The sequence below is a fragment of the Porites lutea genome, chromosome 6 (genome assembly GCF_958299795.1).
Source record: "Porites lutea chromosome 6, jaPorLute2.1, whole genome shotgun sequence".
Lineage (NCBI taxonomy): Eukaryota > Metazoa > Cnidaria > Anthozoa > Scleractinia > Poritidae > Porites > Porites lutea.
The window spans coordinates 18,237,526-18,259,285 of record NC_133206.1 but is presented as its reverse complement, the minus strand read 5'-3'; the positions used below and the strand labels follow the sequence as shown (position 1 = coordinate 18,259,285).

General features: G+C 39.6%; 2 protein-coding genes across 2 annotated transcripts; both read right to left on the bottom strand.

The window, feature by feature from the left end:
* Positions 1-1,176: 1,176 nt before the first annotated feature.
* On the bottom strand, positions 1,177-1,647 carry LOC140941965 (uncharacterized). The gene has a single exon (XM_073390964.1). The coding sequence runs from the start codon at positions 1,645-1,647 to the stop codon at positions 1,177-1,179; it is 471 nt and encodes a 156-aa protein (XP_073247065.1).
* A 372-nt stretch (positions 1,648-2,019) lies between these two features.
* LOC140940171 (AP-2 complex subunit alpha-2-like) lies at positions 2,020-20,644 on the bottom strand. The gene is made up of 25 exons (XM_073389078.1): positions 20,312-20,644; positions 20,043-20,111; positions 19,756-19,898; positions 18,209-18,532; positions 17,373-17,474; positions 16,897-17,005; positions 15,881-15,942; positions 15,683-15,771; positions 15,044-15,115; positions 14,742-14,838; positions 14,222-14,359; positions 13,561-13,668; positions 13,242-13,414; positions 12,383-12,512; positions 11,836-11,937; positions 11,151-11,315; positions 10,733-10,763; positions 10,119-10,284; positions 8,828-8,910; positions 8,433-8,538; positions 7,592-7,714; positions 7,090-7,206; positions 6,404-6,473; positions 5,042-5,176; positions 2,020-3,972 (listed from the first exon to the last, which is right to left on the bottom strand). The coding sequence occupies exons 1-25, from the start codon at positions 20,373-20,375 to the stop codon at positions 3,895-3,897; spliced, it is 2,856 nt and encodes a 951-aa protein (XP_073245179.1). The 5' UTR covers positions 20,376-20,644; the 3' UTR covers positions 2,020-3,894.
* Between the last annotated feature and the right edge of the window lie 1,116 nt (positions 20,645-21,760).

The window sequence follows — 21,760 nt, the reverse complement described above, 5'->3', positions numbered from 1 at the left end:
AAGGTATCGACCCTTTCCAGGCACTCTCAGCTTATTTGCTGGTGTTGGAGTGGGAGTTCGGGGTCAACTCAGGCAACCGACACCGGTTGCTTCCTAAAGGGCTTACATTTCCCGATAACATCAGATGTGCCTGTGGTCTTACACTATTGCTAGAAACATCACTTATTCCCTGGTGTCAAGCAGACTCTGTCGTCTCTGTGTGATTATTGTAGTGGAGATCTGCATTGGGTTTGTTAGAGGTTATCCTGGCCCCTTTTAGTCAAAATAGATCAAGGACAAAGTTTCCATTTACACTAGTCCCGTACGAGCCTAGGCTAACCGGGGAGACACCCTTACGCGGTTTAGAAAGTAGAAATGTAATTTCTCCTGAAACGCTGGGACAAAGTTAACATGGATCACGTGGGTTGGTGGTCCCCGTTCCCATAATCCAATGCGCCTCTCTTCATTAAATTGAATCGCGCACCTAACCATGCTGAGGCCGCCGACGTGTTAAGATGATTGCGTAAATACAAATACGTACAATACCGTGTAACAGGGGTAAAAGGGGGTTGACTGGCCTGCATGACTCCCCGTGCCCGGCGTGTGTTTTAGCCTTTTCATAGTTTGGCTCCCATGCCGGTATGTCATTGAGCGACTGTTTTCCTTTGTGCAATATGAGGGGCGGACTCTTGCAAATTTCGCTCGTTAATGGTTCTTGTTATATTCAATGCTAGTTTCTCACGAGACTTTCAGGTTAGGCACCTGGTGTGACAGTATTGTGTGACCCACAAAAGGCAAGATTCGTAGGTTTCTCTTTTATGTCGAAGGGCTAGTTTTCTGTCTCAAAAATTTATTTCTGAGAGGGTCGTATGTAGTAGATGTGATTTGCACGACTCGTACGAGTCATACCACCTGAAAGGGCCCCCTCATGACAACGTTGCCAACAAATTCTTTGTGCAGCCTGCGCAGCAAGCGTTTCCAATCGAGTTATTGCGCGAAAGTTAGAGCGGAAGCGAAAAAAACTGTCGGCTTGAGCTCTGGTGATCCGGGCGAGAGGCAAGTAATTCCTTGCGGCGTCTTTGCAGCGGAAAATGACTAGGTCGCCCTTCTGCACGTTGCGGGTCTTGTTTTGCCACTTTCTACGCGGTTGCAGCGTTGGAAGGTACTCTCTCCTCCATCGCGACCAGAAAACATCGGCTAGGTGCTGGACGCTAACATGGCTTCCAATACTCGTCTCGCCACGCCTATCATTCTTTCCCATGCTCCGCCTGTGTCCGAAGCGTGGGGTGGATTAAATAGCCACTTGCAACCTTCTTTTAGCAGATATCTTTTAACAGGGCTAGCGTCGGAAGGTTTTAGCACTGCTTGAAGTTCGTTGCATGCTCCTACGAAGTTGGTGCTGCAGTCTGAGCGAAGCTGGATGACCGGTCCCCTTATAGCTAGGAATCTGCGGAATGCATTAATAAAGCTCGAAGTATCCATAGACTCAATGACTTCAATGTGTACCGCACGGATTGACATACAGGCAAATAGTACGGCCCAGCGTTTGCTTTGAGCAAGGCCCTCTCTGGTCCTCCGGGCGCAAATCTGCCAGGGGCCAAATACATCGAGCCCAACATAGCTGAATGGGGGCGCAGGACTAATTCGGTCCACGGGTAGGTCGGCCATTTTCTGGATCTGGCATTGACCTCTCAATTTCTTACATTTCACGCACTTCTCAATGATGCTGTTAATCAATCTCTTTCCTCCCAAGATCCAGCACCCACTTCTGCAAAGTGCACCGTGCGTTAGAATAAAGTTTTACTTTACTTTACTCAACACATTGTCCTTTCCGATGGGACTGTGTTCATTCCTTTCCCGGAGTGACGGCGTCCTTTAACAGTGTTGAGTATCGGACAGGAAACTTCCCTTATGTGTTGCTCGTGGCTGTTTCCGGTTAGCATTTCATTACTCAGTCACGACTTTATCTCCTTCCTAAACCACTTGTCTTTCAGCTCCTCCAAAAAATAGTAAACGAAACAATAAGACAAACTTGCTTTACTGTACTGATGTTTTTATTGGCATCAGGCGATTCATAGCACCTAGAAGATGACTCCTACTTACGTTCGTTACATGTTACAAGTTTTTTTTTTTGTTTTTCTCTTTTTTATATAAAATTCCTAGGTATATTATGCAAGGTATTACATCTCGCGTCTGTTAAACTATCAATGGTAAAATAAAATACCACAATTTTGACAACTGCTGATTAATTGTTTCAATCCCATCATAGATATTTCTTAGCGTTAAAACAGCATCACCTCACCAAACATAAATTGCCTTCAGTTATACATGCTCCAGGTCTGATCAATTCATCTTCATGAACTCATCCATTTGTCAGTGTGATAACTGTTTGTTCAAGTCCAAAAACATAAAAAAAACAATTTAAGTTTTATAGGGACCTTAAGATCCGACGGCGACATCAACGAGAACGAGAGAAAAGAAATAGGTTTAATATGCACATTTCGAGATAGCGGTTTTGTAGTGTTGTAACGTCTTGGCCAAGACTACGACCCTGGCTTGCAAATTCTGACTTAACACTGGGCTCCTGGTTACGTACCACTTCCGTGAGGATGTCAGTGGGGTATACACTGTACCGCTGGTCAGTTTAATAACAGTTTCAAAACGCCCTCTCAGTTAGTAAGCAGCAAAAAGGAGGCTAAGTCTGTAAACCCTTTTACTCCCAAAAGTGGCAAAAGTAAAAAAAATCCTCATTTTGTTTTGCAAAATGCTGAAAAACAAATAGCACCATGTTAAAGTACTGACAAAGAGATTTCAATTGAATGGTCAATTGACAGGATTTCATCCACAGACTCAAAAGTTACAACACTTGTAATTCCCGTTCTCTCCCATCCGTTCTAGGAATGAAGGTGTTACTTACTAGAATGTACCATAAGGTAAACATTTTCAACCAAGTAGGTTGCCAATCTTCACAACACATGGTCAAAACTTGACTTTATACCGTACACAAAAAAAACGAGGACCTTTTATACCCTAGACCTAGTGTTTTTGTTATTTATGAGGTTGTGACAGCAAAAAATCGTCGTTGTACGCTTTCAAGGTACGCCCTCTTTTGTAAGTATAGTGTTCGTAAGTCAGTGGAATAGCAAGCAAGAAGCAGTTGCCAAGCCAAGACGTCAAGCACTGGAACATAGAACAAGTACATGTTCACAACAAAGAACAATAGTGTTCTAAGTTGAAATGCTTCTGAAGTATTATAATTAAAAAAAAAAGATATCACTAAACTTAATGTTCATGGCAGGTTCTTAAAGAAAATAATACGTCACACGAGCTATGCTCAACAGAAAAATAATGCGGTACATATTAAGCATCTCAGGAATGAAGCTAAAATTTTTCTGCTATGTTTTACCTAGAACCAGTAGTAGAGTCATTTATCCTCTACATTCATGAAATCAACGCGCGTTCTAAAAACAATAATTATTACATGAACTACATATCGCCAAAGCAACATACGCTAAGTGGTGAAAGAAGAATTCACTGTAACCTTGTAGCACAACAAGAAGAGCAGTCCTGTGCTAGGCTGACCCAGCATAGGGAAAACAGGACTCCTGTGCTACATTGACCCAAACGCCAGTGAATTAGTTATAGACATAGCTGTGAAACAACAAGTTTTGTTTTTCACACGACTGGCTAAGATCAAAACCTATAAAAGCTAACACCACAAGACCTTTACAGAACAATCATCAGCAGTTTGATACAACACATTCGAAGACAAGACAACTCTTTACGGCACATTACTGTTTGAGGCTTGATAAAGATGTGATAGATGTTTCATTAAAAAATCTGGTTTTACTCAGTTTGCATGTTGATTCTTTCAGTTGTAACCTATCTGAGCTTTCCGCCTAAGAGAAGACTGGTTTAAAACTGGTCTTCCAAGATCTCGCCAAGCATTTGCGAAACTGCACCTCTAGAACTCCGTAGCGTGAGTCTGAACATCTGCAAAAGTTGAACATATCGTTTAGCACGTATATCAATCGTTTACCCCGACCCTTTACCCTACTGATAAGTCAGTTTGAGGAGTGCCTGGTTTTGTTTGCGTTGAGGGCTTATGGCCAGGAGGACCGGATTTACAAGCCATAAAAACGTAACGCTGATAGGGCTAACTGTGCCAAAAGCGGAAGCTCCGGAAACACCCCAGGTATGCAACTCTGTAAGCCACGCAGTTGTTAATCAGTTTCTATGTTCTAGCATAGTAAGGTCACCCTTACCCTTATAGGAATCTGTGGGAATCATTTCAAGTACCGTAAAATTCCGAAAATAAGCCCCGGGACTTATATTTTTCAAAGTCCCTTTTTGAGGGGCTTATTTTTGGAGGGGCCTATATTCGGAGGGGCTTATCTATGGAGGGAAATTTGCGCTTCAAAATCGATTGGGCTAGCCCTATAGTTGCGGGAAATTTACCGTTTTTGCTTGTTTTACTTTGTATTTGAGGGCAATTTCCAAGTAAAAGCCCCCCGGGGAGCTTATATTTGGAGGGGCGATTTAACGGAGGGTTTTTTGCGTTACGAGTTTGGGGGGCTTATATTTGGAGAGGCTTATACAAGGAGGGGCTTATTTTCGGAATTTTACGGTAATTTTTGGTGTCACTTCCCTTTCAAACGAAAAACCTGCATTAAGAGGTCAATATTGTTCTCCAAAGGGATGCTTTTTGACTGTGGATCAGTAGTTTCTTTCAAAAGGTAATATGCTTGCGTTAGAGATTTGCTTGCCTGAGGCCGAAACAGCCGTCATTTCGCGACGCCGCCACTGGATTCCCGTGAAATGACGTATGAGGAATGAGTGCAGAAATTCCATACTGATGACGCGTCACTAAGCGATCTGGGTAGTGCTTCTGATTGGTTGAAGCAAATTTTCCTTGCGCCACGACCAATCAGAAGCACTACCCAGATATGGGTGGTTCACGTCATCAGTATGGAATTTCTGCGGTCGTTTAATAAAAGTCAAAATGTCGGCTGTTTTGTCAAGCTAGAGACTTGATGAATACTTTCAAACAACACTTCCTTACCTGCGCTTGTCTGTTGGGTTCTAGCCGAAGAAGCGTTCCCATTTGAACACTCTGTGCTTTGATTATTCCAGCACAAACAAAATTCTCAGGATTGGGGTCTACATTCTGAAGTAGGGACATTCCAAAGCCAACAAGCTGTAAGAGAAAACAAAATACGCAAGAAAATTAAGCCAACATTGCAATGTTAGAATTCATTGTCTGTCTGTTCCACTTGACCGTGGCATCTATAGTAGGATAGCTCACACTCAAACTCGAGCATGGTAGAGTGGTTTTCGTTTGAGTGTCGTAAAACCAAAACCAAAGTAATTACTCTGGCCAATCACATAGGACACAGACAATACATTGAACCAATCAAAACTCGAAGTAATTACATGTGGCTGACGCAAAGCGCGGGAAAATGCATGCGAGCGCGTCACAATTGGCTTTGGTTTTACTTCTGATTGGATGAAAAGGTGGCGCGAATCTTTTAAGCCAATCGTATCGTGTAGAAAGTGCAAAACCAATTACTTTTCGACACTCAAATGAAAACCGCTCTAGTAGCCAAGGTAACTAAGCCTGGATTCACGCTAATCGACTTTCCAGCAACTTGGCCTAGCGCACGAACTCTGTTACACAAATGCATAGTTACAATTCTATGTTACAGTTTGTCAGAAAATTCACCTCTAGGACGGGAAAAAAATTGAAAAAATTAAGCCAACTGTTTCAAGTTTTAATGCTATGCCAACAAAAATCACTCCCCGGCTCCCCGCCCAAAACTGTTATGTGCTCCCAGTTGAAATTTGTATGATATTTTCGTATAAATTTAGGTTCTGAGAAACTTCCCACCTATCCCTCCCGTAAGCCAACATTTTGCCCTAAGTGAGAAGTAAGTATTAATGTTAGCTTAGGGGAGGGGTAGGTGGGCAGTTTTCCAGAAACTTAAATTAATCCACCTTTTCTTCAAACTCTACAGGAGCATTTTTATGTACGGGTGAAGGCTTTAAGTAATGACCTCAGCACAAAATTGACCAAACCAGCAATCCACGTGACATAGCCATAGGGTTGGTAACCTTTTTTGAACAAAAAATTCAACGACTTTTAAGGACTTCGCATTTGTCAAGGACTACATTAGTGCAAAAAAAGAGCCTTGAGTCTACGTCTTTTTTTAGTTCTTCAACATCAGGATAATTTTATCATGAAGGTCTTTGTGTTTGCTCCTTTTCCTTTGCAGTTCTCCTTAAACTACTAAGTTAGCATTGAAATTCAAGGACTTTCCAGTACCGGCTGCAATTTTCAAGGACTTTTCAAGGATTTTCAAGGTGCGTGCGAGCCCTGTAACCTAGTTACGGTTGCAGCGAAACAACCGGACACCTTTCTACAAACCTTTGTTTTAATTGTTTCTGTGTCAATTGGAAATCTAGCTTGAAATATCTTTTGGCATTCTTGGTCAGGGCTGAAAATAGAAAGGAAAAAAGTATAGAAACCTTCAGCATGAATTTGGTCAAATAAGTTTCACATATATGTAAAAAACACTCTATTGCTGGTTTGCACGTGACGTCACGGCGGCCATGTTGGTGGTCAAGAACAAAAGCATTTCTTCTCTGGGAAGTTAACTCTATTTTCATGTAAATTCTTCGAGTAAATATTCTTTTGCTTTGACCCCCAACGTGGCCGCCTTGTCACGTGGTTGCAAACCAAGAATTCTGCTAAAGAATCATTTCTACCCTGCGAATACAGCCACCTCTCTCGTCTCGCGAAACATCCTAGCGACGGCGATAAGAGGTGAGGGCGAGATGTATTTGCAGGCTAAATAATTTCAGACTGTTACCGAAAATGAGTTTAGTATAGCATGGTTTTTGCTGTGGTGTAGCGGCAGGTATTAATATTGTCTCTTTGTTTTTGAAATCGCTATTAAGGTTGAGCATGGAAACAAAATTCCTACATTCCTAACGAGAGCATTATATTTAACAGTTTTTAAACTGTTAAATACTACCTTAAAAGGTAGTCGTGGCAGTTTTTAATGCCTCGAGGTAATATCGCCAGTTTTTCTTTCTATCGACGAAACTTACTTTCCCAGCTGTTTCCATCTTGAAAAGAAGTCTTGAGAAGTCATTTCTGTTGGTGTGAAGAACTTGGATAGAAACAGTGGCATCGGAAGAACAATTCTTTGGCTCAAACCATTCACGCTGAAGAACAAGACAAAATATCCATTCCATGTTAACAGGTAATCAAAATAAAAAACCAAGCAATGTGTTCTTTTGCAACTGATGTATTGTAAAACAATATTATTCAGGATTAAAACTTTTTAAGAGAATTCTAGTTACCCATGACCGTACTAACAAACTCCTTTGCACTATTATAACACTGAAAGGTTTGCAAAAGTCATCAACTTGTTGACAGTGACTGACGTTTCGACAACCTGTACGGTAGTCATCTTCAGCCGGGTCAAAGCGAGTTGTATCACGTCAGTTGTATCACTCTGGTTATTGAAATGATCGGTATATTGGTCGTCTGTCAGTTAAGCTGTGATGTTATTGGCTATGAAGACTCTCTGAACTGTTGAAAAGATACCTGAATTGAAGATCTAAGAGTGGACGCTCGTTGAAGTCCATGATAGCTTCTACATTGATCATCTGCTTCACTTGGGCACCTCCTTCTACTACACTGGGAGGGGGGCTGGAACTAACTTGGAGACTTACTTTGAATTAAGGAAGGATACTTCACAATAACAACAATGTATTTATTTTAGGGCCTGTTTACTTGGAGCTGTGGGACCCCAGGTAGGTGGAGTCACCCACCTGTCCATTATACTCTCTTATATGGTCACCCCACCTATCATGTAAACGTGATCAAATTAACATGTGAGATTACATGGACAGACGGGTTACCTCCCCTACCTGGAGTCCCCCACTTCGATGTAACAGGCCCTTACATGTATATTGAGGATTTTACTAAAGCGTGCGGAGAAACAAAATTCCTCTTCTCTTCAAGAGTTAGAGTGAAATATTTTTTAACACGAGAAATCAAGAAAAATTTTGTACCTTCAAGCTGCCATGTAATGTTCTATTTACTATTTCAACACAAAGGAAATACCAAACCATTTCATTTTAATGTATTATTTAGTGTGAAAGGCATGATTTATCATGTAACCATAGCAACTGTGATCTTCTCACGTGGGAAGATGCCATGTTATTGTCACGTGTGAAGATATCATGTTTCTGCGCAAAAGCTCCTCAGCTGGTATTTCATTGGTGGTTACATAATAAAATATGATTCTATATCCACTGAAAAAACTTTAACATAAACATTAAATGTGGCTAATAGTGGCAGACAGTCGTCGAAAATATCAAGTTTTTATCAAGTTTTGTTGTAAAACGTTCTTCAAAATTTTCTCTCATCATTGAAAATGTACTATCTCAAAAGGATATGATTGTTGAGATCCCCAGGCATATGAACAGTGGAGGAGAAATTGACAAACTGTGACGATGTCTTGTTACCATAGAATACACCGATGGCTCCTATCATGAAAAGAATCAAAATTACTAAAATCAATCAATCAATCAATCAATCTTTTATTTACCACTTAATTACTGACGTATTACATCTAGCCTAGCAGGAGATCTCTACAAGCTCAGCTGAGCTTTTCTAGGGAGGTCCCCTTTAATTCATGTATTACAAAACATTCGTATTGAAAATGGTGGCCTTAAAAAACTATTATGTCATAAAGTTGTTGTTTTTGATGACAATGATGACATAAGAAAGAGGAAGAAAAAGTAAAGAAAAAAAAAGAGACAAAAGCTTCCTTACCTGCTTGGTCCCTGAAATCTGATTTTATACCAACTTGGAGAATATCGTTTTCAAATAGAACACCAGTGTTTTTGAACACAAATCTGTCGACCAAAAGAGGAGCTTATAAAATGAGAGCAGCCACCCAACCCCTACACAGCATCTTCGTATAGCAAGATAAGTATATTCCGTATAGCAAGGTTAAGGTCTTATTTTTGTGCATTATGTCCAAGAGAAGGGCAAAATAACTTACTAATTTATTATTCGTTCACAGTAGGTATCCGTTTTGGATTGACCTAATTCCACAGGCTAATTCTTCATAGCTGGCTACAATCAGTAACAAAATGAGATGACACACTTCGCCCTAAATTGGGCTTTTTACGTTTTACTGAATTCAAAAGAGGGAAATATAGCTTTTCCTCCCCCATCCCCTCTATGCAATGTTGTGTCGCTGTCTGAGCTACCTACAGTAAACAACACACACCCTATCTTTAAATGGAGAGGACAGGGAAGGGGTGTGGATACTTTTATTCTCTGAAGTTACCCTATAACTTTTGAGTACAATGTCTCAACAAGTTTGTCACTGATTGTAGCACTGACCAAATTTGGAAGAAGTTTGCTGTTAATTTACAATAAACATGTTTATTAGTGAAAAAGGGATGTACAGGGCTAGATATCATGAAAAAAAGCAGCTAAGTCATTCGGCAGTTTTGGCAGTAAAAAGGTGGAAGACTTTCCATGTTATGCAAAGACAAAATAGCCAAATTATTGGTTCAAAAACGCAGCAAATAAAGATGAAAATACTAAGCGAGGGATGCCGAGTACTACATGATGAGCTTCTGCAAGAATTACCATCCTGACATCACATCCTGAAACTGCTGATGACAGGCAAATGTTTTGGAGACTGGAACTTAACACAGAGGGGTACTTGGATTCAGGTTTTGTATGATATGAAAAATTTTGAAGATCTCATAATCCTTCAAATACTACTCGGCATTATCCAATAACTGCTACATATTACATAGCCTGGATGCAGCTGGCTCATGTATTGTCTAAGGTTTAGAGTGTCTGCAACACAGTTTACATATTACAGGGCTGTCAGTAAGATTTCATGTTGACAGGTATTTGTAATTAGAAGGTAAGGAACGGACCTGAATAGCCAGGGAGTTTTTTTGGTCTCGTTATCCTTTGTTTCCTACAAAAATGGCTGGAAGTCATGCTCATGGTAGCCAAGGGAAATCCCCAGCCCCCAGCTCTTAGTGACAGCCCTGATGTTATCAGTTTTCTTTAACATAAGAAACACAAAACTTACTTCTTGAGATTTTCTTCTGCACCGGGTGTGACAGATGGGGTGCCCCCACCCCCTATTGAAGGTACTGCTGGCATGTCAAACACATCTACCAGAAGCCCTCCTCCTGCTCCAGGATCAACAGCTGCAATGTTGTTTGCCACAGGAGAAGGTGCAGTGCCAATGAGATCTACAAAACACAGGGTCATCAGTATAAGATTCTTTAATATAAACTGCCTCCTTGTAACCAAACACTTTGCCCCAAGTGAGCCGTGTCAATGTTGGGTTGGGGAGGGGTAGGTGGGAATCATGTGTATCATTATTTACATATACACATTAGATGAGAGAAAAAATGAACTTCTTTCGTATCACATAGAGCAGTCAAACTCTTTCCTAGAGATTGGTATACATGTGATCTGGGGCCAAATGTGAAGCAGAAATGTCATTCCAAGCTTGCTGGGGGAGGGAGGGGGAGTGCTCAATATATACCTTTCGATATTCTAAAAGCAACTCCCATCGACAAGAAACTGTTGAATCCCTGGATAATTTTCTCATTAACCTGAAGGCCCTGATGAGTGAATGCAACTTTATAAATTGTTCAGTTTTTTTAGCATAATTTATTCAAGTGAATATCTCACCTGCCTGTAGGGCTGGATTGGGAGCAGGAACCTGAAAATTGCAAGAATCTTTATTTACAAATGCTCTAATTGAAGGTCTTGTACAAGTGACACTATGGAAACTAGAGAGTGACCCATGCCTTCCTGACTGCACAACATTAACACCCACACAGATTGCTGACCTTTTAAACCTTGTTTTAAGGTCCATGTTCTTTCAGTATGATGTTTCGCCTGGACGTAAGACAATTCGCCCCATGACAAACAATGCTCCATAACTATTTAGTTGGATTCCGGCAAATCGACTTACATTAAACAACATTGGGCAAATTGACTTTCGGGTGAATCAACCTGTTACCAGACAAGCGATTAACAAAACATTTTATACATGAAAGATATTATTGTGTCAAGGAAGCAAGAAAATGCGCAGCAAATACTTTACCTCATTGGCAACATGAATCTGTCCATTTGCAGTTGGTTTCTCTGGTGGTTCAGCCTTCTCTTCCTTGTCCAAAATTCCAGCCTTTTCCTTCTTCTTCTTTTTTAGCTTGGCTAAGATGGATGACTCGCGTTCTGGGAAAGGTGGCATTTCTTCAAGAACTGTGGCCTGAGTAAAAAAAAAAGTTGAAGGGACTGAACCACGTGCACATTGGTTTTCTTCTTTTTAACATCATCTGTGTCCGATCATTTCACAAGGCAAGAGTCTGATAATTGCCTTTTTACAAACACTAAGGTAAATTACCTTTCTCTAAGACTACTGCTTACCAAAGATTTTGTCTGGAGGGGGGGGGGGGGGGGGGGGGAGGCAGAGGTGGATACTCTAAGAGTTTTATATCATATGGGGAGGTTTCACCTGAGGTGCAACCCCTTACACTTTGATAGACAGAAAAGTTACATGTACCTATTTACTACCCTGTCATATACTTCAACTCCTAAATTCCCTACACCTTAATATACCTGAAGCCTTCCTTGTATAGGTCATAATATAGGGAGTGCACCCCAATCCCCCCCCCCCCCCCCACCCACCCCAGGATTTAGTCCCTTGTAGCATAGCTTGTTCAAAGATCTGGGGTGGATAGAAGGCAAAAGTAATCTGTTAACAAGACGTACTGAGCATGAAACCTTACCAGAACATCTGGAGATGCAACAGTGCTAAGTTTCAGATACTCAAGTGCTCTCTGTTGAATTTCAGCATCTGAATTTTTAAGGTTGGAGTCACTTCGTAAAATCTGAAGGCAAGAAATAAAACATACACATAGAAGTTCTTTTTTTGCTTGCTTGTTCTTCCACCATTACAAAATTTTTATCATGTTACCTACACGTAAAAAGGAACTAAATAGTACAGAAAACATTGAAAAAAACAGCCCAGTGCACTCTGAACCTGTGAAATCCAGGGTGCTCAGCATATGATTTCCGTGAAAAAAACTTCAATTTTCTGGTCACCCAGGATTAGGGGCCACTAGGCATTGCTAAAGCACAGCTTTCAACCCCCTCGAGCAGAACTTCCACACACTACTTTTTACATTTTAGGATTTAAGAAAAAGAAATACGAGCTTTTTGTGAATATTTTTTAAGCCACCATGTATCAGGAGTGAAAGACGTACATTCTACAGGCTCAACGAACTAAAACCTGAGATATCGGATAAGAAGCTGATCAGGAGAAGTTGCTCTTACCTCTTGGATGTGTCCTTTGATTTCTGGGAACAGGTTAATGAATTTGATGTATGTTGACATGAGCAAGCCTCTTGTTGATGAAGAGCACAATGGGAACTTGCTGTGAAGCAGCTGGAATTGAACCATTGGGCTGACAAAAAGAAAGAGTAGAACAGATCACCATCAAAGAATTTTTGTGTCATAAATGTGCAGAATGTCTCCAAGGAACGTCTTGCAGGTAAAATCACTTGAATGATCTTCTTGCAAGGTTGCATGTTCTCTAAGAAAAACTGAAGGGAGTTTAGTGTTCTGAACCCTGTGAAATTTACTTGTAGCGTGCCCAGCATGTGATTTGTATGAAAAAAACTGAGATTTTTTAGTCACCGGAGAGAGAAAAATAGACGCCAGGGACACCAGGTTCTGCTAGAGCACAGCCCTGTTCATATACAACAAAAAAAACAACATCAGTGAAAGTCTCTTTCACTGGAGGAAAAAAGAAAAGCTCATAAAGTAGATACCCCTCATCATTTTTCTCATGCCAGACCAGATGCATATTATAACAACTTTTTAAACAAACCAGAAGGCCTCCAAGTGATACCACCCTTACATGCTAATGGTAACTTTGGTAAAGTTACACTGTATATGTGCAGGCTAGGAAAAGCCTACCTTGCTTTATTTTAAAAATATTCATGGAACAATTTAACTGAATTTATCAAAGGATTTTAAGCTATGCTCTAATCCTAACAATTGCCTGGAGTGCTCGAGGCAATCACTATTTACCCTAAACGTTTTGGCATACAGCTGTAGTTAACTTGTTCAGTGAAGTATTAGAGTTTGTTCCATAAGCAATCTGAATGAAGTCTGGAAAAAGTAACCATACCTTGAGCGGGGATCTCCTGCGATAAGGTTTCCAAATTCTCCCAAGATATAGCCACCAACTCTAACCATGTTCTCATGGCATGAAGGTGACTGCAGAGCCTCAAATACCGTCTTAGCAGCATAACCCTGAATGTCATCCCTGTTAATGACAATCTGGATCACACGGTACCAAACCTGTGAAGATTTTCAAAATGATTTAACACCTTCACAGCTCACAAAAAGGACCATAAATTAAAACTGTTTTGAAAGAGAAATCAAGTTTAAAATGAAAAGCACTATCCTAGTCTCTTTTTGTTATTTCAATAGTCAAAGCGCCTTACCTCTTCGCTGACATAATCTCCAGCAATCCGGATGAGGGTAAGGATAGTATCCATGTACCAGGAGTAGTCAGTTGCAAACTTTTCAGCAAGAATTGCTACTTTCAATACCTATAAAAAATATATGATGATCGGCATTTGGAGAAAAGTGCTCAACTGCAATAGTGAAATACAAACATACACTACATATAATTGTGTGTGTACTTTACTTAACTTCTGAACTCCTACACCTGAGCTTATCCTTGAAAAACGAGGGCAAGTGCAAAACAATATTTTTTTATGTTTATGGACAGAAGGTTATTATTGTTCTTTGAGGCCTTTTGAAATTTAGAAATCAGTGGTGGATCCAGGGGAGGTCCCCCTCCCCCTATTTTTAGACCAAACTGAGGCCCAAAGGGCCGAACAAATTTTTTTGGAGACTGCAAACGCGACCCAGGCCCCCGGGGTGACTTAAAAATGAAGGAATGTTTTCCCCGCGATTGGTTTTGCACATGTTTACCCTCATGAGTTAACAGAACAGGAGAATGGTAAAGATCAACAACAAGCCTTGTTGTCACTTAGTGGTCTAAATTGAACACTCATTTCTTGGAGATTGGTTTCATAACTGTACACTGGTAAAGATCAGTTCTGAAGGGTACAACCAATTAAAGAAATGCAAAATTACCATTTCCTCCTTGATGGAATAATCAGCTGTCTCCAGGTAAGTCAACATTTCTGACACGATTTCCTCAGCATTGTTCTTGTCACACATGGCATAAAGAAGATCAACAGCCCTCTGACGAACGCTGACATCCCGCTCAGTCTGGAAAAGAACAAAAATGACAAATCTCGTGAGAAAATAGCGGAGAAGTGGTGATTAAGCAATGAACACATCAAACTTCAGATCTTAAAACATGTAGATCTGGGTTCAACCCTTGCTTATGTTTCCTAAGCAAGGCTCTTTGCTCCACTTTGTCTTTCTTCACCCAAGTGTATAAAATGGGTACCAGCAACAAATTGCTGGAGTAACAGTCTCATGGACTGGCGTCCCATCCAAGGATGACGTACTCCTACTACAAGCGCTTCAAGCTACAGAAACTGGGGTTAAGTTTTGACAATCTGGGCATCCTTAGTTAGTGTACACTCCAGTGCAAAGTAAAGACAACAAGCAGACCAAGAAGACTGAGAACAACAGGCAAGTTCACCTTAAGTGCTCCAACAACTGTCTCTTGGTGCTTCCTTACAGCATCAGCTGAGAACTCAGAATTGGACATTAAACAAAGCCCCTCCAAGGCGAGATATCTGGGAGAAAAAGAATTTATAAACCATTACAATGGAATGGGGATGAAATTCAGAACCGCCACTAAAATATAGCCATCTCTCTTGGATCAAAAACTTTACAACAAAGCAGTATACATTGTTTCTGACAAACTAACTTACAACCTGAGAAAACAGCCATAATTGGGGTTTTAGTATCCATGGATCAAATATATTCAAGAAAATATACCTCAGGTTAGTTTCTCTGTGTGTTAAAAACTGGCCCAACTGGTTACAGCCTCTGATCAGCAAACTCTGTTCACTGGGAAGATAAAATCAAGTAAAAATTAGACATATTTTTAATCAGTAAAAAAGCTGACTGGTTTATTTTGATTATGTGTTCAAAGAAAAAAGTCGCACAAAACCAAAAGTTGTGTTAGACCAGAAAGTCACTCCAAAAGGAAGAAAAGTAAACATTGTAAATGTGATATCTAAGCATACATGTGAAGTCTTTACGTACACACATGTGTGGCACTTAAAGGGCTCCATACTAAAGCACAACATGAAAAATGCTTCATACAATTTATGCTTTTCACTATACAGGGGTCTTTGTTATGAGGGATTTTCCCAGACCAGACAGGGACAGAAATATGGAAAAAATAGCTTGGAAGCTATTTCAACTTTTTGTTACTAAGGTGAAAACTTTTCCCTAAACAGACCCATTTTATGTCCTATTTCAAATTTTCTTTTTTTTTGGGTGGCAAATTCTATCAGTAGTTACCTGTAAAGGAATGTTACAAAAAATAAATGTATATATTTCCCTCCTTGCCTGAGTTCCACAATTTCCAGTGAAATGCAACACAGAGTTAAACACATAAGATGCTCGTACCTATCTATGTGAATGATCAAATTTATGGCCTCAAAAAGCACCGCATTTCTGGCATTTGAATGCTGAACTTTCTTGGACTTTGGTGGTTCCTACAATAGTCAAACAAAGTTTTGATTTCCTCAGCTCTTTGGTTTGTTGTAATGTTGTAGTAAATGTCAAAAATCAAGAATGGATTTTTTAAAGTATGGCTTTACATACCTGCGCTTTGTTAAGAATGGTTTCCAGACATTCATTCAATCTTCCAAGGATAGCTGGGTCCTCTAAATTAAACAGAAAATGAGCAATACTTTAGAGAGGACAGAAATAGTCAGCATGATTAAATTAAATAATGTTTATTATTTTGCAGTAAGCAAGTAATTCTTAAGGATAATTTCTCCAGGGGCACTGTAAGCTGTTTATGGCTGAAATCCATGAAAAATGGCTGAAGTAAATTTAATTTTCAGGTCAAAAAGTGTCTCAACAAGGACCCACCATGAATATATGGGTGAAAGGGCAGGCAATACAAGATACCACCCCACCCATCCGATGAGCTTAATAGGCAAACATTTTTGGCGTAAAAATCTGTACTATGGCCGAAATATCTTCTTCATGGGAAGCTTGCATTATCAGACAAACTGCGATGGGGGATTTATACAAACAAGAAAACATCTTATGTTGCAGAAGAGGAGGTACTATAAATAGCTCTAGACACCACAAGTATTTTTGTCAGTGGAGAGTCCTAGCTAGCTGGCTACAATAGATCATTTTTAATCACATGGTTAGCAGCCATGTACATTTCTTGGAACAAAAGAAAGTTTATTCATAACAAATGCTACTGGTCATCTGTCAGTCAAGCCGTGATGTTATTGGCTACAAAGACTCATAATGTCAGTGGTGCATTTCGATCTGTCTATTGTCACACTGATTTAAACAGTCATGACCTCTCAAGCGAAAGGAGATAGCCCAAGCTGTTCGAATGGAAAACAATTTTTTCAAATGGATAGCCCGAGCTGTTCAAATGGATAACAATTTTTTTAAAATGGATGGCCCAAGGCGTTTGAAAGGATGACACTTTTTTTTTGAACGGATAGCACAAGCTGTTCAAACTGAGACCTAATCCGTTCAAATGGCTACAGAATGGCATATGAACAGCTATCCATTTGAAAACAGCAAACCATAAGGAACATTTTCGCATGTGAGGTCACAAATTAATATAATCCAGAAGGAAATCTCACCTGGGGCAGCATACATCTGTAAAAGTTTAAGCAACTTAACACAAAGCCATGGAGCAGGAACAAAGTAATATGTGTAATCTTGAAGATCTGTGTAGGATGACGTCACAATCTGTTGAAAACAATAATTATTACTCATTGTCAGGTGCATGATCATTTGATGAAAACTGCCTGCTAAATTTACATTGAATAAAATCACTGTACAGTACACATCATGACGTATGCTTTTTATCACAACCACTATTAACCTTTTTCAACAATGCCCACTGTGAGGTGGTCTAATTTTTTACTGTAAATTATTGACGATCAGAACACTAAAGACATCAAGCAAACATGCATGTAGAGTAACAGAACGGACTTCTACATGTTGTCGTCAAATTTTATCCTCGCTTCAAAATTTATTTTTCTTTGTTTTAAGCTCACTGTCATACAATATTATAGCACCAAACTGAACCACAACATCTATGCAAATTTCATACCCTGCTAAGTCTTGACACAGCTAATTGAACACAGCCTTTGTAGTCCTCAGCATAAATATGGACAACACCTTGAATAAGGCTGGCAGCTGAAGTTACCACGCCCTGTCCAGAAAGAAACATGACCAAACATTACTTTACTATTATTGGATGAGGCTGAGTGTGATATGGGGAATTATGCAGGTCAAGGAGGGTTCTGACCTGACTCAGATATACTGTACAACTGTAACTCTGAGCAACATAAAGCTATGTGATGAGTGTACAAAGAGACTTCAATGGTACAGAAAGAAAGATATGCTTCAGGAGGGGACCAAGATAAATACATATTGTATAAATTTTGGTGATATCCTGGACCATACACTTTGAAGCAATGCCAGTCTTTAAAAAATCAAACTCGGGTGGCAAACCTTTGTGTCTGTAATGTGCACATCCAGTAACTTTCATCATGAAAGTTACATTAAAGATCCACCTGACCTATGACATTGTTCACAGTATTTCACTAGAAGAGGTTGTTTTTCGACGGCTAAAAATATCCTGCAGTGACACCAACAAAGCTTCAAAGTATTGTACCTTCCTCCTCCTAATTATTTCTGAACTTTTCATACTAATTTGTCTTTTTATTTTTCTGGAAACTTTCATGTACATGAATACAAGGCTGTGCTCTAACAGTTCCCAGTTGCCCTGGCAACATTCTCTCTACCTTTGTGCTAGAGGGAAATAATAGTTTTTGCTCAAAACGTTAATGCTTTGTAAACTGGATAGATTTTAGTCTAAGAGTAATAATCCTTACATAATTATCCAACCATTCCTAGAAACCCAATTATAAAGAAACAACTCACCAGATGCTTGTCATTTAGTAGTTGTACTATCCTTGATGTCCATTCTCCCGGTGGCAAGATGTCATGTTTTAACCTGAAAAGCTTCAAAACACAGAGAGCCGCACATTGCTTGACACTGTCATTTGTGTCTGGTGAAACTAGCAGCTTAGGAACTTCCTTGCCCACAGCTTCCACCATTTCCTCGTTGCCGATATTTGCTATGCACTGAAGTGCCAGGCAGACGTTGATGGGATTACGACTGGAAAGGTCGTTCTTGATGCTTTGGATGATGAGCTTGATAAGCTCACTGTTTGCACTTACAAGGACTGAAATAAACAGATATCCCTGCAGACAACAAGAGGAAACATTAATGTTGTAAGCAAAAATCCTCATATAATAAAATTAGTCTGTAGAAATAAAGAGGTACATGTCATTTCCTGATACAGAGATGAGAAGAGACATTTCTGGAGTCACAAGGGACCCAGGGGTTTTATATTACACTACAACATGAGATAATGGCTACTTATATGCTCTGTCCCCAAGGTGGCTAGCGCAGAGAGGTTTGAATTTTAAAAATTTCTCTTGCCTAAATTATAGAACACCTGGCAATTTTTGTCTCATTTCCATGTAACTGAATAAGAATGGATCCATTTGTTTTTATATACTTTGTTCTAAAAATGCTATGAGATATGCTAATGCATTATGTAGAACAGGGTATTCTAAAATTACTCCCTTCTCATTTAGTTAAATTTCTTTTTGCCTTTTGAATGAAAGCCACATTGAATAGCAAATCCGTAAACCTGATTTTATCTTGTATGAAGACTGAAAGCAAAAAAAAAAAGAGGCGAAGAAAGAAACCTGCAAAAAAAAATGAAACCAAAAGAGGCAAATTTTTTAAAGCTAAAGAAAAATTGATCTAAAAGATGGCGAAAATCTATGAAAAGAAAATTCCCAATCACCCCTTACAGGAGTAAAGGAAAACACTCAGAAATATTCACTGATAAGCACATACACCTGTAGGGAGTAATTATAAACAATTATGGAAACAGAAACAAAAAACATTTAACCTTTTAAAGTGGTTTGTTATTGGTAGGAACAGAATCAAACAGCCTTTACTCATGAATTCAGATCATCCAATTAGCTTCTTCAAAATGGGGATTGCAAGTTATAGAATCAGGCTAATTTCACAGCATACTGGGAGATAAATAAATTTAAGACTGCAGTTAGAGTTCCCGTAGGTACATGTACATTAAAAAGTACATTTAATTCTGTGAAGCGTTTCTAGACTCAAAATGATCGACAATTTATTTTCTCTGCAATAACCCTAAAGTGGTTTCCTATCTAAACTTTACAAATATCACGATTTACGGTAATTTTAAGGAAATCAAAGTTCGACGTTTAACCTAATGGGAAGACCGTTCGATCACAAATTAATGACAACTTATCCATCCCGGATCAATTTGTCTCTTTCGACAAAACTGTGGAGAAGACACTTGACCGTTGTGAGCTCATAAAAAGAAAATGAATAAGGTAAATGATACATCAGGTATATATATATATATACATACAATTTGCTTTTCCGTGTACTTGTTCGAAGAGAGAAGATTTACGGCTTCCATGTGACCAAAATCGATGTCGTGCCCCAGTAGAAATATAAACAGAAGCTTGCAGACATACTTCTTTTTTTGGTACCCGTCTAACTGCTTATCACCTTCAAAATCAAATTAAAGGCGACATATTAAGAGCAGTAAGACGAAGCGTAAGTTTTAGAAGACGTAAGTGAGAGGATTTGGCTATTGGTGGAATAAAATTGGATAATATGCACTTCAACTCGCATTAATGCACACAAACTTACCCTTGAACTTGTTTCTAATATTTGCAAGCTCCTTGTTAATTCGCTTGATTTCGGCTTCTTTAGATTTACCTGAAGCAAAAATAAACACGTGTTGGAACATCGTGAGGAAGCTATTCAAAATACCGGTGATGAATTGAAGCGGCAAATGTTGATCACTGGAAAACTCAGCTGAATCGAATCTCACACACACGTGTCAAACGCCAGAAACTGACACAAAAATCATTCAACAGAGGCAATTTGGAAACATTAAAATGTCTCAAATCACTTACAGTTTCTAATGTCGGAAATAAACACGGCTAAGCCGCGCATTCCCTCTCCCTTTACGGCCGGCATCTTAGGTTATAGCTGTAAAATCGTCTTCTGCAATATCAATGTCTCGATCTGACACAGCCCACTTCAACAGGCACCCTCACGACGGACGTTGATGCACGTGTAACTTCGCCAAATTATAATTCAACAGGTTCTGAATCAGACTGTATGATTGCAGTGATGGAGGAAGCTGTCCAAACCGGCACGCCGGTTTTGAAAGGTGTTTTCTGCTGCTGTAAGAGAAGATTTACACGGAAGATGGCAGCCGCCATCAAACGATCTTCAGAGCGAGGCCAAGGGGACAGAGTCTTCAGTACCATACGATATGCGGTCAGCGAAATGTCATGGTTGAAAGAGCTCTCTTTGTAAGAATCATGAATACTGTCCAATGTTGGTAAGAAGTCTCGCAGGTTGGCATATCATTAAAACCTGGCTACTGCCCCCTAACAAACATTAAAATTTACTGAATTTTAATCAAAATAGATGCAAAACCTAAGGCCGCTTAAAACTGTAATGCGGTACAGTACCTGCTTAGAACGGTCCCCAACTATCCCGAGTTCTAATTTTGACATCCACTGCAGACCACCGTAGTTACTTATTCGCACGTGTGTAACCCCCCCCTTTCCCCGCCGAAGAAAGAAAGAAAGAAAATGTCCAAGACAAAAAAAAAAACCTAAGACTGTTAGGAATTCCGAATACATTCAGCAAACTTTTAACCTAAACGGATAGAATCTGCGAAAGTAGTTTCTAGGAGACTGTTTCATGCGTCATTTGTCCTTATTGTGTTTATGAAAAAAATTGTCCTTACCCACATCTACAATCAACCTGTTGAACAGTAAATAAAGGCCATAAAATTCCTCTGCATTGACTTTTGGAATTGCTAGGATTGCCACGGGAACAGAAGTCATTTTGTGCTAGCGCGCGGTAAATATCTATTATGACGCCATTCCTCGGAACAGCAATGGATCTTTGATCATCTTTCAGTGTGATCTTTAGTTGAATGCTAAGTAGAGATTAGCAATATGAAGAGTCCAGTCATAGGGTCGTTTTGCGTTTTTCGATATTTTAAGGGAACATGTTATGAGGAAAGGTAAGCTGCTTTTTGTTTTAAAGAAAAAGTAAAGAAAAGTAAAGAGCATTTTCGACGCCACAAGACTGGAACATTAAACCATCCAGTTTGAATGTAGGGATGAAGAAAAGGGGACATAGCCACGAAAAACCTAAACAGAAAAAAATAGATCTAGAACTGGCGAGGAAAAGTTGCTTTAAACTCCTGAGGAAGAGGGAGTATTCCGTGAAACGTTTGTTGTTTTTGTTGTTGTTTTTTTTTTTTCGTACTTTTTCAAAGCACATTTTGATAAACTTTGCAAAAACAAGGGAAAGTTTATATACATTTAGGAACCAAAAAG